We start from the raw sequence: 14,410 nt of genomic DNA, 5'->3' as shown, positions 1-14,410 counted from the left end.
CAGTGCTTTTCTTCCAAATTTCAGTTAAAACCTGAGCTAAATTTTTATAAAAGTACATTGCATAGAAAATAAAATTTTAAACAACTGTTCTATAAAACTTAATTTTAAACGAAAAAGATTTTGTGTGAATTTTACAAAAAAATATGTATAATCCCAAATTGGAAGATAAAATTATTATCTATGTGGCTGTGCACATTGCGGCCATAGCTGTCAATAGAAACAAATCTTTCCTCTAATTGAATACGTCCCTACCAGCAGAAACGTAGCTATATAAAATTTAAAAAGCGTGTTGTGTTTTCACCATTTAAAATATAATTTTGAATTCCTTTGAGTAGATTATCCTATAGGTATTTTGATTTGTTAAAACAATTTTTTTGAGGATATTTACCTCCGACTATTCCTCTTTTTAACTACGATTCATGTCAAAATTTAGCTCCAAATAAATTATCCGCTCAGCTTATCAGATTGCTAAATTTTGGCAGCTCAAATATACACTTTAAAACAAAAATATAAAATTTGATTCAGAGCTGTGTACGACTTGACTAAAATGCTTTGCAAAAAAAGAAGCAAACGTAAAACAATGCGTGTACAAACGAACACGGTCCAAATTTGCCCGGCATACACGACCCAGCCACAGCCCCTTTGACAGATGGATTAGTTCTTCAGTTCTTTATTTAAAAGGAATAGCATTACACAGTAAGATACAATATCTTCTTTATAGCGCAAGCTTTATATACAAATTCCAACCATACTCAAAAATTAACTAAAATATAAATATATATAATAGTATTTGGAAAATAAACAAAAGATTATTTAATTTAATAGGTACTAATTAAAAAATATAACATCCATCTTAATTAAGTGTCCTTGAGTATTCTTTAAGCCGTAGTTTGAACATGGCTGAACAGCTTATTAATCTAACAAAACGGGGTAAGCAATTCCATTGACGGATGGAATTTATGAAAAAATGACGCTCAGATATTAAGAAAGTATCTATATCGTTCGGGTATGAGATCACAGGATCTCGTACACTGTGGATGTGATGTGTTTGCATGATATTATGAAGCAGAATTAAAGTCCTAAACTTGAAAAGATTTTCTAAAGTGAGGCCACATATTAATTTAGCGAAAGATGAAACATGCTCTCTTCTTTTCAGTCCTTAATGCAGTCGTGCAATGCAGTTATAGGCGGCATTGATTTTTAGTTTCTGCTCATAACTACAATTCGAAAATAGTTCACAGCCAAACAGCAATATCGGATTTGATAATGTTTTTGCGAGAATCATCCTAGTTCTAACTGGGGTTATCTTCTGTGTGACGTAAAGTATTCGTAGACCCCCATATGTTTTACCCAAAATTGATTTTATGTGATTGTCCCAATTAAGCTGCTTGTTAAATATAATTCCAAGATTATTTTCATATTTTTTATTTCGGGGATAATCAAAAACATGTTCATCTAAATAGTAATCAACATAAAAAAGAGTTTTCATAAAATAAATTAAAATTTTCCATTCATTTGATCAGAAAAATGTGCTTAAAAAACTAAACTTGTAAACAGAAAAACATGGCCGAAAAAATAACCCCATATAAAAAAAATAGTAACTGACTTTGAAAAAATAAAAAAAAAATGACGAAGGCGTTAATGACTTTTTTCTCTAATAATTGTATGAAATAGTCTGAGATAGTTTTTAAATAGTTGGATCGGGCTTGTTGATTTTCGAATTGCTGAAAATCCAAATGGATTGACAAAGCCAAACGAAGCCATCCCAGTTTTGCAACATGAGGTCGATTTTGAATCGGCTCTGGTACCACTTTAAATAAATACAAAATAATAATATGAACATTATTGCTCTACACGGTAGTATTTTTAATACTGTTAACTATCGCTTACACACTGGTATGATTTGTATCTACTTATTTTGTTCCAAGCACTTTAACCATCGACATATATACTCTTACAAAACTCCCATTAAATATGGTTAAACCAGTTTAACTATGCATTTGCCTTGTAGATTTGTCGGGAAAAATTATTACTAATTTTTAAACGCCATCTGTTATTTCTTTGCTTCAAAAACCTTTTTTGTCAAAGGGCCTTACCAATATTAGATCGCTAAGCACGTATTTAGGTATCGTTGAGTTAAATTTTAACAGCAAGTTAATTTGGGTGTACCTATACTAAAAACCAAAATAAACACGTCTTTTACTATTTAGCCTTCCATTACAATATCTACTACATTCTCTGTCAAAAAGACAGCATTGAATTGACATTAAAAAAAATTGCAAACATAAACAAAACAAAAATATTTGATTGAAATTAAATTTCAAAATGGATTCAGACGATTCAATAATAGAGGATATAAATATCGGGGAAAATTTGGCCGATGCAAGGAGGCAAAAAGTATATAAAGACGAAATTGAACCATTTTCAAACTATGACCATACAGAGTTTTATCGGCACTACAGGTACATATTTTTGTTTTCCAGCATGAACTTGAAAGACATAATTATAATTTTATATTAAAACAAGTATTATTCGACTTACTATTTTATTAAATATTGCCACGAACAATTAGCAGACAACAATCACAACAAATCTCAACTCTTGAGACCTGAAAAGTATTTGTTGCGCGTGATTTAACTGGTCGTTAGCCCTTAACCTAACTATTAAAATGTTTTTTGGTGTGGCAAAGTATTTAAGCCAGTTAAATATTTAAGTGAGCTTTAATTTTGATTATTGGAAAGGCCCAAAGAAACTAATTACATCTGCTACTATAAAATTTGAGAAAATAAAAAAATACAAAAATCAAGTTTTTAAGTTTCTCCATATTTTCGTTAAATCTACATAAGGGATAGTAGCGTGAGGAAATAAGCTTTGGGCCTACATATAATCTAATATTGGTTAAATAATTTGTAAAAATAGTAAATAAAATCTTTCGTAAAGTCTTTACCTATACAAAAAAGGACAATGCGCATTGTTGTTCTTTATTTTAGACACAAAATTTGTATCAACTCAAAACATTAAATTTTATCACATCTGTTGCACTTGAAGATCTACTTACATTACTTGACTAAGCCTTTTCTTCAGTTATAATTTAATTCGAATTAAATTTTCAAAATAGAAACCAGGAACTCAAATTAAATATATTCCGGACATGCTCTTACCACGTACTTTTAAATATTGTCAAGTTATACCTGGTCTTCATTTTGTTATATTTTTCAATTTGTTTGTTTTTAATTTAAAATTATTGTCACATATTATCAACATTTAAATGTAAAAACTGGACTGTTGTGGATGGATTCTTTTTTGAGAATTTTCGACGGTAAATGTATTTAAATCCCAAAAAGAAAGTTCATGTTATTAAATTTTGTAAGGCCGTACACACATTGCCATACACCTGGAATTCCAAACCAATAGATGTTACCTAACCATCATACAGAATTACTTATGGCGCTGTATTCACCCATTAAATTCTAGCAGTTAACATTAAACACACTCATTCCAGTAGCTTCTTCGAACGTCATGCGCTGAATGCGCAACTTTTTTCTTTCTTTTCCAATCTTTGCCAAGAGCGGACGAAATGGCTGCCCACAAATCGTTTCGTATTAAACAAAAATTAGCTAAAAAGCTAAAACAAAACCGATCGGTGCCCCAATGGGTCCGTCTACGTACAGGAAACACAATCCGGTACAACGCTAAGAGGCGTCACTGGAGGCGTACAAAGTTGAAGTTGTAAGCTGTGGAACTTATTTTTCTGGCAATGTGGTTTATCTTAAATCCAATAACCACGAGGAGCCGAGATCTGCAGGACACTTCTTCAAATTTTGTAACCATAATTTGTGCAAGCTATTATAAGTTTATCTAAAAATAAAGATACGTTTGTAAAAAAAAGAAATTAAAAGTGTTTTGTGTTGTTAATTTTAAGACAAATAGTTTATTTAGTTTGGTAGATATAGCGGAAACGTTTGAACACGTGTATTGTCAAATAGAAATGGCGGATAAATTCTCTGCCTTTGATTTATTTTTGGAATAATTACGCTAAAGTAAGTAGAAGTTGATTGTAAGTTCCTAAAACGATAATAATTTGCATTTTTACTCTATATTCTCTGGCCCAAGGAAGTACGTCAGCTGCGATGATCTACATATAAGATCAAGTTTCTAGCAAAAGCATAATTCGTTAGAAATACCAAAACAACAGGCTCCAACCTAAATCAAGCCGTTCCGTTTGCATTTTTGATGGTGTATTTGATTTTGTCCCAAACTTTGGAAGTTGCGAAAAGTGACGTCTTTAGTTTCACTTTCGGTTTTTGTACATTATACATTTTCAGGATGTAAAAGAATGTATGGATGAATTGTGAGTGTGAACCTTACAGAACTGATGGGATGTAGGTATTTCAGAAATTAGTTCCTTCGAAGAATGTGATACCCCCAATTAACTTTTAAGCTTATTGCGTCTTATACAATAAGAGGGCCCACTATAATACTTAGTACTTACTTGCATAACAAAGTTGTTGTATTAGATTGATGCAATTCTCAGCGTTCCCCTGGTAGATCAATTCTAGAAAGCATGCTGCTTTCCATGAAGGGCACTTGCATCTAAGAAACTAATAACTAACTTTACCTTCTCGGTATGTGTAATAACTTTTTATGGAATGATAAAATAATTAACATGGTTACAAATTAGGGTTTCACCGCGGAATGAGCGAAAATAGTCTCATAAAATCTCGTGTCCAGTAACCTTTTTTGCTTGACCATAGCTCCATCCACATCTTTACTAAAATGATCAATCATCTAATTATTAAAACTGTCTTAAACTAGTATTGAATTTCGCGAACTTTAGATGGCAAACGCGAAAACGAGATCTTATGAGACGTTACACAATCCATTTTGATAATCAAAACTTGAATACCAATTTGTATCGGAATCTCTTCTTTAATACTTAACTATTTTTCTAAAGCTCGCTCTGTGTTTAAACTTTAAACAAGTTGAGGATAGTTTAATGAACAACTTCAGTGGGTTAAAATTATTTTGAAAAATGGTTAACGTTTGAGAAATTAAAAATAAAATATTAAGAAGGGTGAAGTTCAAATAAGATTCATTTACTAAAATTATTCATTTTGGAAAAGAATTATTCGCCAAGCGGGTGACTTCAAAAATATTCCCTTTTAGTCGAATTTTTGATTCGTAATCAGGGCGTAACGCTCTTGACATATCTTCATATTTTCAATTTGCTTCTCTTCATTTCCCTGGATCTATTTATCTAATAAAGTTTTATGGTGATTGTATCTTCTCCATTCGTTTTCTTGGGTGCTGGTCAGTTTTCTTGTGAAATTCTTCACAAGGTCATTCTTGGTGTAAATATTGTAGAGGTAGGTTGGTTACTTGCTTGCGAGGCTGGCGGCTTTATCCGCGAGCTCATTGCCACGGATGCCAACGTTTCCAAGGGTCCACATTAGTTTTATGTGCTGGTTTGAATTTATCAATAAGGAGCGGATGTCGTTGATGAGATTGTTGGAGTTGTCGTTGGTATTTTTGACAGCTTTGACTGTAGAGAGACTGTCTGTACATATAATCTGCTTATTTCCTTCTTTTATGGCAGTTAAAATGGCAAAGGCTTCAGCAATCAAAATGGATGCGGTTTGCAATCCTAAGAACGATGCTTCTTTAAATCGATTTTGAACAATTATTTTTATCCAACCAGAACTAGAAGGCTAACGATGTTTTTGTTTGGCTACAGCTGTGTATCAAAGGTAACCGAAAAACTCAATGATAGTCGAGATCATGGCATATCTTTTGAACCTTCATCTGAGCAGTAACAACTGCCACACTTTGCGAAATTACTTATTCCTGTTTATTCTTCTTCTTAAAAAAAAAAAACAATATGTGGCCCTCCTGAGTAAAGCTCTAGCTCTACTGCACAAAGGATTTGAATCGAAGATGTCTAGGGCCGGAACGTTGCTCTTAGAAGAACTTTAAATGAACCCGCCATGTCTGTTGTACGACTTGTATTGTTTTAGATTAGATTAGATTTTTATTGAAGCTATAAATATTACATTATTTTTATACCTTAAATATATTTGCAAATATTCTCTCTGCGAGAATTTTCAACTAACAAAAGAAATAGCGGCAGATTTGATTTGAGTAGTTTTTTTTGTCAAATTAACGCAGTCAAAATAATAGCACCGATCAGAGTATTCCTGTTATTTTTGACATATTTTCTGTCAAACACAATTTTTTACATAGGTTTGTACTATTTAACTTATTCATAATGTAATTCATAAAAATCTTAAAAAATTAAAAAAATAACATTGTACGCCCGAAGATAGAAAAACCATTAAAAATATGATATCTAATGGGAAAATCTATTCGGAAATCAGGCAAATCCTCGGTTGTTGAAATAAAAAGATCCGCAATGCCTTAACATTTACCGTAAAATCCGAAACGCGCGGGCGAAAGCGAGCAATGTCCCCTCTGATGGTGAAGCAATTGATTCGACAAAGCAAAAAGGAACCGTTTTTACTAGCTACCGAGCTAAAAGTCGTGTTGAATGTAACAGCAAGTGTCGAAACAGTGCGCAGGCGATTAAAGAAAGAAAGGTACCTCTTCTGACAAAAAAACATGTCACCAAACGCGCAAGCCCATGCAGAATGGCCCATAAAGAAGTGGAGGAATGTTCTTTGGACAGATGAGACCAAAATTGTTTTGTTTGGTGGAAAAGGATCACGGTCATACGTGAGAAGGCCCCAACATGCTGAATTCAACCCAAAATATACGACAAAAACAATCAAACATGGCGGATCTACCATTATGATATGGGGCTGTTCCTCTTACTTCGGTGTTGGTCCTTTATACTGGATAAAAGGTATAATGGATCAGCACCTGTATGTACAAATTTTGCAGGAAGAGATGTTGCCGTATGGGTCTAAAGACATGCCGTTGAATTGGGTCTTTCAACAGGACAACGACCCAAAACACACCAGCAAATGGGCCAAAAATTGGTTTCGGGATAATTTTGTGGAAGTTATGGAGTGCCTGCACAGTCACCAGACTTAAACCCAATTGAAAATCTTTGGGCTGATGTAAAGACGGAAGTGTCTCGGTGCAGGCCAAGCAATAATAATGAACTTTGGGCTACTGTCAACACGCCTCGTGAACCCGATGCAAAGGCGTTGTACTGCAGTAATTGCAAATAAAGGAAATGGAACAAAATATGAAATATGGCTAATTTTTAAACAGATAAAAAAATAAATATTAAATATTATAAAAAATAAACATTTTTTTATTTTAAACGATATTTTTATGATGCGGTGCTATTTTTTTGACTGGCAAAATTTAAAAATGCTTTAGAAAGTTAAGAAATCTGAATAAATGGACTGCATTTTAATTAAATTTTTTGTATAATTATTTAAAGAACTAAATAAGGTTATTAATTTAACAGTATATTATTAAATAACATTTATTAATTAAGCTTTTCTGCATCATAAACTTTTTTGATGGGTTGCAGTGCTATTTTTTTGACCGCAGTTGTATTGCACAATTTAAAGAGATTGGTTAATAATCGACCTTACTACTACCAAGTTTAGATGAGTTTTTAAAACAAGATTGAAAGATTAAGATTACAAATTATTTTCGAAGTATTAATAAAGGGCAGGTTCAGGCAAATAAGGGACTTCATTTACAGTCAACTGCATTCCTTGGACGTACATTTTGACCAAGTCAACTTTTTAGTTTTTCAAGTATAATAAACTTCAAACTCAGAACTTTACTTCCCTAACTTCTATCTTCAGTTTACTGTACAAAAACTATCAACAACATTATTGTCTACAAAAAACGCTTTGGGCATACTACAAGTCCATCGCAATTTGCAAGAAATATTACTTATGTCTTTTCCAATTTGACGAAAAACCCTTTTACACAAAATATTAAATGAAATTGTGCGAAAAATAAATAAATTGCAGAGGAATAAAGTTCAACATTCATTTAATTAAAAAAACATGCTCGATTGTCATTTTGACATAAGTTGACTTGATTTGATAGTTAGGGAGATTTTTCTTGACTAACTTTCCAGTCAAGCTTCCAATAAAGTTGCCTTCATTGGAAGGCAATTTTAGCAGCTGGCCAATGAAATGCTAGAAACTTGCATTATTTTCAAGTCCCATTGTTCGACAAGGCTTTGTTCCTGGCATTCAAATTGAACTTTTCGGATTGATTTCGATGGCCTTGATTTAAATCCGACGCCAAAATTACCCTTTCATGCCAGTTTTTTGAGTAGCTGTTTGTAGAGAAACAGGACACTCTACAAAAATATGCCAGATTGTAAGAGATGTTTGACAATTTGAACATTCTTCTGGAGCTTCACGCTATCTCTATTAAGAGAATTTCCAGTAGCTAAATGAAATATATGTACTATGACTTTAATTGTTTCCACTTAGAAGACAAAGATTTTTACTTTGCAAAATCATCATGAAACGCTGTGTTTAACTTTAGCCTTAAAAAAACGTTTTTTATTGTCTTCAGCATCTTAAAGGAGGCATATTTTGAAAACCTGATGTGGTTGGAAATTTGTACGCCTGTATTCGAATTCTAGAGAACTAAGTCCTCAACAAAAATATTGTTTTGTTTGTGTGATAGAAAAGAAACGTAGTTCTGTCGACCAGTGTTTCCTGTTGTGGTTTCACTTATTACGAGAATCGTAAGCCTTCAAAATTCTGAATTTCGTTCGTCTTTCCGTAACACGATCAAGAGTTGGATCATCCAATATACTGGCATATGTCGCACTTTGCCATTACAAACGAACTTATTGTTAGAAAAGTCAGTTTGGACCTGAGCCTCGTTCAACAACCGTCTTTAGGTTAACTGGTCTGAGGGTAATTGTTGCCAGTTTCACACACCAACATCATTAAGGTTAGTCACCTACTTTTGCCCGCCACCAGAGTCACTGTCTTCTTCTATTGCGCCAAACCTTGGATTTAGAATCGAAGACTTGCCTGGATAGAACATTGTCATCAATTCACTCTAGAGCATGCATCGCCAAGCCAGCTTAGGTGTTGGACCCAAATTCTTTTCACGAGGTCTCTGTATGGGGCCCATACACTACACAAACTGTTTGAGCAAACGAATGTATTTTGTTCCTGTAAAAATGTTTGTGCAAACTGTTTGAGTAGTGTGTGTGTGTAGTAATTAAACAACAATTGTAATAAAGTTTTGTTTTATTAAAATAATCTTAACCTTTTTTCTAAATCATTTTACAAAAATCTTAACTTGTAACATTACTTTTTATTTTTCTTAGAAAATCGCGGTGCTCCAAAGTTCTTGCCCTTGTTAAATTTATTCTTTCCTGATTTGTTGGCAATCTTCACATTGCTTGTCTTCTTCTTTGCATTCATCTTTGACATCTTCTTATGTCGGTTCGCCTCGGATCTAAGGATGGAAAGAAAAAAAATATTTAAATAAAAATATGTCTCAAGGTTAAATTTCATTTGTTAAAAAGCTTACCTCAATCTCAAAGCACCACTTCGACTGACATCGGTCAAATCGTTTGTAAAGGCTGAATGTGACTTTCTCTTGGGTTTCCTCGCACCATCACCAGACTTATGGACACTATCATTGACGGCATTAAGTTTACCTGGCCTCTTCTTTATTTTGGCCAATTTAGCTCTGACAAGTGTTACTTTTTGAACTTCTCTCATGGCTCGCTCCTTTGCCAATTGTTCAGGTGTTTTCCTCTTTTCTTCCTTCTTCTTCTTTTTGACTTCTTTCACTGGTGGACCATCTTCGCCATCACCACCGTATTCGGGACGTTTCCTCTTGTTTGCACCAGGTTTGCCGCCCTTGCCGTTCTTCTTGGCATCGGCTTCATCTGTGAGTGAGAGTCGAGCCTTTTCTTCTTCACGTTGTTTCTTGGTCTGGAACCATGAACGATTGTCAGCTGGCGCACCAGCCAACTTCCGCTCAACCTTAGATAATGATTGTTCAGCCTTTGCTAGTTGACGTTCAGCTTGTTCCTCGTCAAGAATGTTCTCTACAAAGCACAATATATTCATAATTTATGAAAGGTTCAAAATGTCAGGTGGACAAGACTTACGGATCTCTGGTTCAAGAGCAATCAGCTTCTTTCGGTACTTCTCGATGATTTCTGGAGGAATAATCCTGTTCTTGACGGAATTCTCAGCATTCTTAATGATATCCTTGACAATCTTGCGTTCCTTTTCACCAGCCAGAGACACAGAGATACCAGCTCGTCCGGCACGAGCAGTACGTCCCACACGATGGATGTAGTGCTCTGTGGTAATGGGCATGACAAAGTTGATGACTGTCTTCACACCGACGATATCCAAACCACGAGCCGCCACATCAGTGGCTATCAGGACATCAATTTGCTCCTCCTTGAACTTCTTCAGTGACTCCAAACGCTGCTGTTGCGTGAGATTACCATGAAGCTCGCCGGCTCGGACCCCAAGCAAACCCAGAAGGATGTGCAATCGATGGGCTTGCTTCTTCGTCTGCACAAAGACCATGCAGTGATCATGGAATGTCCGGCAAATCAAACTGGCCAGAATGGGCTCCCGATCGGCTTCCTTATCCTCACGAATTCGAATGAATTCCTGACGAAGATTGAAGGCCACCGTCTGATTGGTGTTCACAAACACCTTGACTGGTTTGTCGAGGGAGACCGCGGCCAAATCCTTGACCTGTTCACTCATAGTAGCTGAGAAGAGCATGGTTTGGCGAGTCTTGGAACACGAGCCGATAATCTCCTTCATCTGTTCGGCGAAGTATTCATCCAACATACGATCGGCTTCATCTAGAATCAGGACCTAAGATGATATTAAAATGGTGATTTTAAAAGAAGTGCTGCAAAGATGGTAATTGCCAAAATGGTCGTTTGGGTCAGGACGCTTCTCTAAACAGAAAAACGTCAGCTGGTTGTTGTCCTCTTCTGGCCGTTAAGCCTCAGAGCGCAAGGATTGAATCATCATATAAAGTTCTAAGCCACTTTATGTCATCAAAATGAAACTCACCTCAATGGAATCCAAACTGAAACTAGGACAGTTCTTGATGTGATCAATCAGACGACCTGGAGTGGCAATAACGATATCAGGATTCTGCCTGAGCACGAGTTCTTGAGCCTTCACATCCAAACCTCCGATAGCCAGACCCACATCAACGCTGGTGAACTGACTCAGTTGCTTGGTCACTTGGTAGACTTGGGCACCCAATTCACGAGTTGGCACCAAAACCAGAACTCTTGTGATTGTCTTGTTATTCATGGGACGATACAAGAGACGTTCCAGAGTGGGTAACATGTAGGCAGCTGTCTTACCAGTACCGGTGGCCGCACAACCACAGATATCTCGACCCAGCAAGGCAATAGGAATAGTGGCACCTTGGATTGGAGTCGGATAGATGTAACCCAGGACTCCGATGGCTCTCATCAGAGGACGCGATAGATTCATTTGGTAGAAGGAACTGATTTCTCCTTGAGCTTCGATTTCTTCAAAGTTCATTTTTTCATCTTCTTCATCCTTTTCCTCTTCTGCGTCGTCACCAGACTTTTTCTTCTTCTTTTTGATTTTCTTTTCACGCTGCCGAAGACCGTCGTGTTTCAGTTCATCTTCTGAGAGGTCAATCTGAAATTAAAGTCATACATTTAGGTCATACATTAGGTGCATTATTCTTACCTCATCATCTTCATCGTCACTCTTGATTGTGCCAGGTTCACGATTTTGTAGCCTTGCAGCGATCTTATCGTCGGTCTTTGTGCGCGCCTTACGCTTCACATACTTCATTAGATCGTCCCATGTGTCTTGGTTGTATTCTTTTACTGACGACACGAATTCGAAGCCTTTTTCGAATTCAGTCACTTTCTTGTGGCGCAATTTTGTTGGTTGGTACTAAAAAACGGTATGGAATTTTGTTGGAATTAAGGGTGACCAAGTTTCCAGGTTATGTTTTATATTTTTATTTTGTTAACCTACCTCGACTTCTGCATCAGAATCTTCTGAGAGATTTTCTACTTCAGCGTCATCTTCGATTGTGGCAATCAAATCCAGATTGGTTGTGACCATTTTTGAATTGTAACTCTTTTAGGAGTTCGATTAATTTATTTACTAAAAGTTTCCTATTTGCAGACAAATAATTAATTAATTATTAGAAGATCAAAAACGAAAGACCACCGGAGTAATCAGTCAGGAAATATGAACACGTGAAACGAATGTTGCTCCAGCTTCTTGCTTAGAATGAAAAAATAAAACAAAATCCAAAAGAACTGTCAAACGAAAGAGAAAACAAAAACTAATGCATTTAAAATAAGAGCACTGCCAGAAGAAGGTTTCTTATTTTTAACACCCCGCTGACACGATTGTCTTTTTTTGTTTATATTTTTCATAATTTTTTTTATAATAGAACATATAAAGAATTTTCCATTCAAGCTTTGTATATAATATCTCAATAGTACTAGCATGAAGAGGAATGCTTGACCTGACACCTTTTAACGACTTCCTAAACAGTTCGTTCCAAATGTTTTGCATGTAGAATGTAGTGGGGTGGGGTTAAATTGAGCGAGAATTCCAATATAAAATAATAAATTTCCAGATTATTAAAAAAAAAACCAGAAGATAGACAAGAATATATACAAACTCAGCGAAAGTTCGAGGAAGGCAATGAAAAGACATTTTTGTTATAATTTATTATTTATATATTCTGTATAATGTAGTTTTTTGATTGGTTGATTGGGAATGAAGTAAATTAAAAAAACAAAACATAGCAAAAATTAAGGTTAATTAAAATTTTTCCGAATCATTTTCAAATGAAAAAAATATTTTTAAACGATGCTTATAATAGTGCGAACATTTTTTGTTTAGTTTTCTTTTAGGAGTAAATAATATAAAAAGAATGACTCATAAAAGGTACATTAACTTCAAAAATTTCTTAAGAAAATTCAAATGTTATTAACTTCCCATAGAAAGTTATTGCAATTGAAAGTTATTGGATTGAAATCAAAGTATTTAAAGATATGCAAAATATTTTTTAATGCTTACATTTTTAGAATAATTAAAAGGAATGTTAAGTTCTCAGTGAGGGTCGCATCCCAGCCTCTTTTGTTTTAATATTATATTGACAATATATTCATGTTCAAATAACAAATGGTGACTTATTTAAAAACTCTTTTTAGTTGATGTGATGTTAGTGCCATACAAATAAATCAATAATAATTGAGGTACAAATTTAAATTTACAAAGATTTAATTACTTACTTACTTAAGGTGGCGCTACAGTCCGGCGGACCTGGGCCACAACCAACATGCGTCTCCAGCCAGCTCGGTCCCTAGCTAGCTGTCTCCAGTTTCGCAGAGGTCCTAACCCACCTGGGTGCGCCACCTGAGTCGCGGTCTTCCTCTACTGCGTCGTCCCTTGGGATTGGATTCGAAGACCTTCCGGGCTGGAGCGTTGATGTCCATCCGCTCTACATGACCTAGCCATCTTAGCCGTTGGACTTTAATTCTGCTAACTAGGTCAGTGTCGCTGTACAGCCCGTACAGTTCGTCGTTATATCTTTCCTCCATTCTCCATCTATGCGTACGGGACCAAAAATCACCCGAAGAATTTTTCTCTCGAAGCATCCTAAGACGCTCTCATCTTTCTTTGACAGGGTCCAAGCCTCAGCGCCATAAATGAGAACCGGGATGATGAGTGTCTTATAGATGGTGATTTTAGATGCTCGAGAGATGAATTTACTTCTCAATTGCCTTCTAAGTCGAAAGAAGCAGCGATTTGGAAGAGTTATTCTTCGTTTGATTTCAGCGCTGGTGTCGTTGTCTGTATTAATAGCGGTGCTTAGACAAAGTCCTTAACTACCTCAAAGTTATAGCTGTCCATGGTGACGTTTTGTCCAAGACGTCTTTGTTCAGTGTCCTTTTTTGATGACAGCATATACTTGGTCTTGACCTCATTGACCACTAAACCCATCTTATTCGCTTCCGTCGCAATGCTCAAAAACGCTCCACTGACATCACGCTTTGATCTTGCAATTATGTCAATATCATCTGCGTATCCGAGTAATTGGATGGACCTTTCGAAGATTACGCCTCTAGTGTTGACGGTTGAGTTTTGCACAATTCTTTCAAGAACGATGTTAAAGAAGTCGCATGACAGTGCATCCCCTTGTCTTAAACCTTTTTTGACATCAAATGCATCGGTAAGATCTTTTCCGACCTTGATAGAGCAGCGTGCATTCTCCATCGTCATTCTGCACAAACGGATAAGTTTGACAGGGATGCCAAAACTAGACATTGCTCGGTAGAGCTCTTCCCTATAGATGCTGTCATACGCGGTTTTAAAATCGATAAAGAGATGGTGGGTATCGATTTGAAGCTCCTGGGTTTTTTCCAAGATCTGCCGTAGTGTGAATATTT

General features: G+C 35.6%; 1 protein-coding gene across 1 annotated transcript; it reads right to left on the bottom strand.

The window, feature by feature from the left end:
• Positions 1 to 9,188: 9,188 nt before the first annotated feature.
• Positions 9,189 to 12,218, bottom strand: LOC129941287 (probable ATP-dependent RNA helicase DDX27). Its single transcript, XM_056049878.1, has 6 exons — positions 11,976 to 12,218; positions 11,679 to 11,891; positions 11,019 to 11,627; positions 10,082 to 10,814; positions 9,493 to 10,018; positions 9,189 to 9,417 (listed from the first exon to the last, which is right to left on the bottom strand). The coding sequence occupies exons 1-6, from the start codon at positions 12,063 to 12,065 to the stop codon at positions 9,267 to 9,269; spliced, it is 2,322 nt and encodes a 773-aa protein (XP_055905853.1). The 5' UTR covers positions 12,066 to 12,218; the 3' UTR covers positions 9,189 to 9,266.
• Between the last annotated feature and the right edge of the window lie 2,192 nt (positions 12,219 to 14,410).

Source organism: Eupeodes corollae, chromosome 1 (genome assembly GCF_945859685.1).
Source record: "Eupeodes corollae chromosome 1, idEupCoro1.1, whole genome shotgun sequence".
Classification (NCBI taxonomy): Eukaryota; Metazoa; Arthropoda; class Insecta; order Diptera; family Syrphidae; genus Eupeodes; species Eupeodes corollae.
Note: the sequence above shows the minus strand (reverse complement) of the source record. Positions and strands in the feature narration are given on the sequence as shown.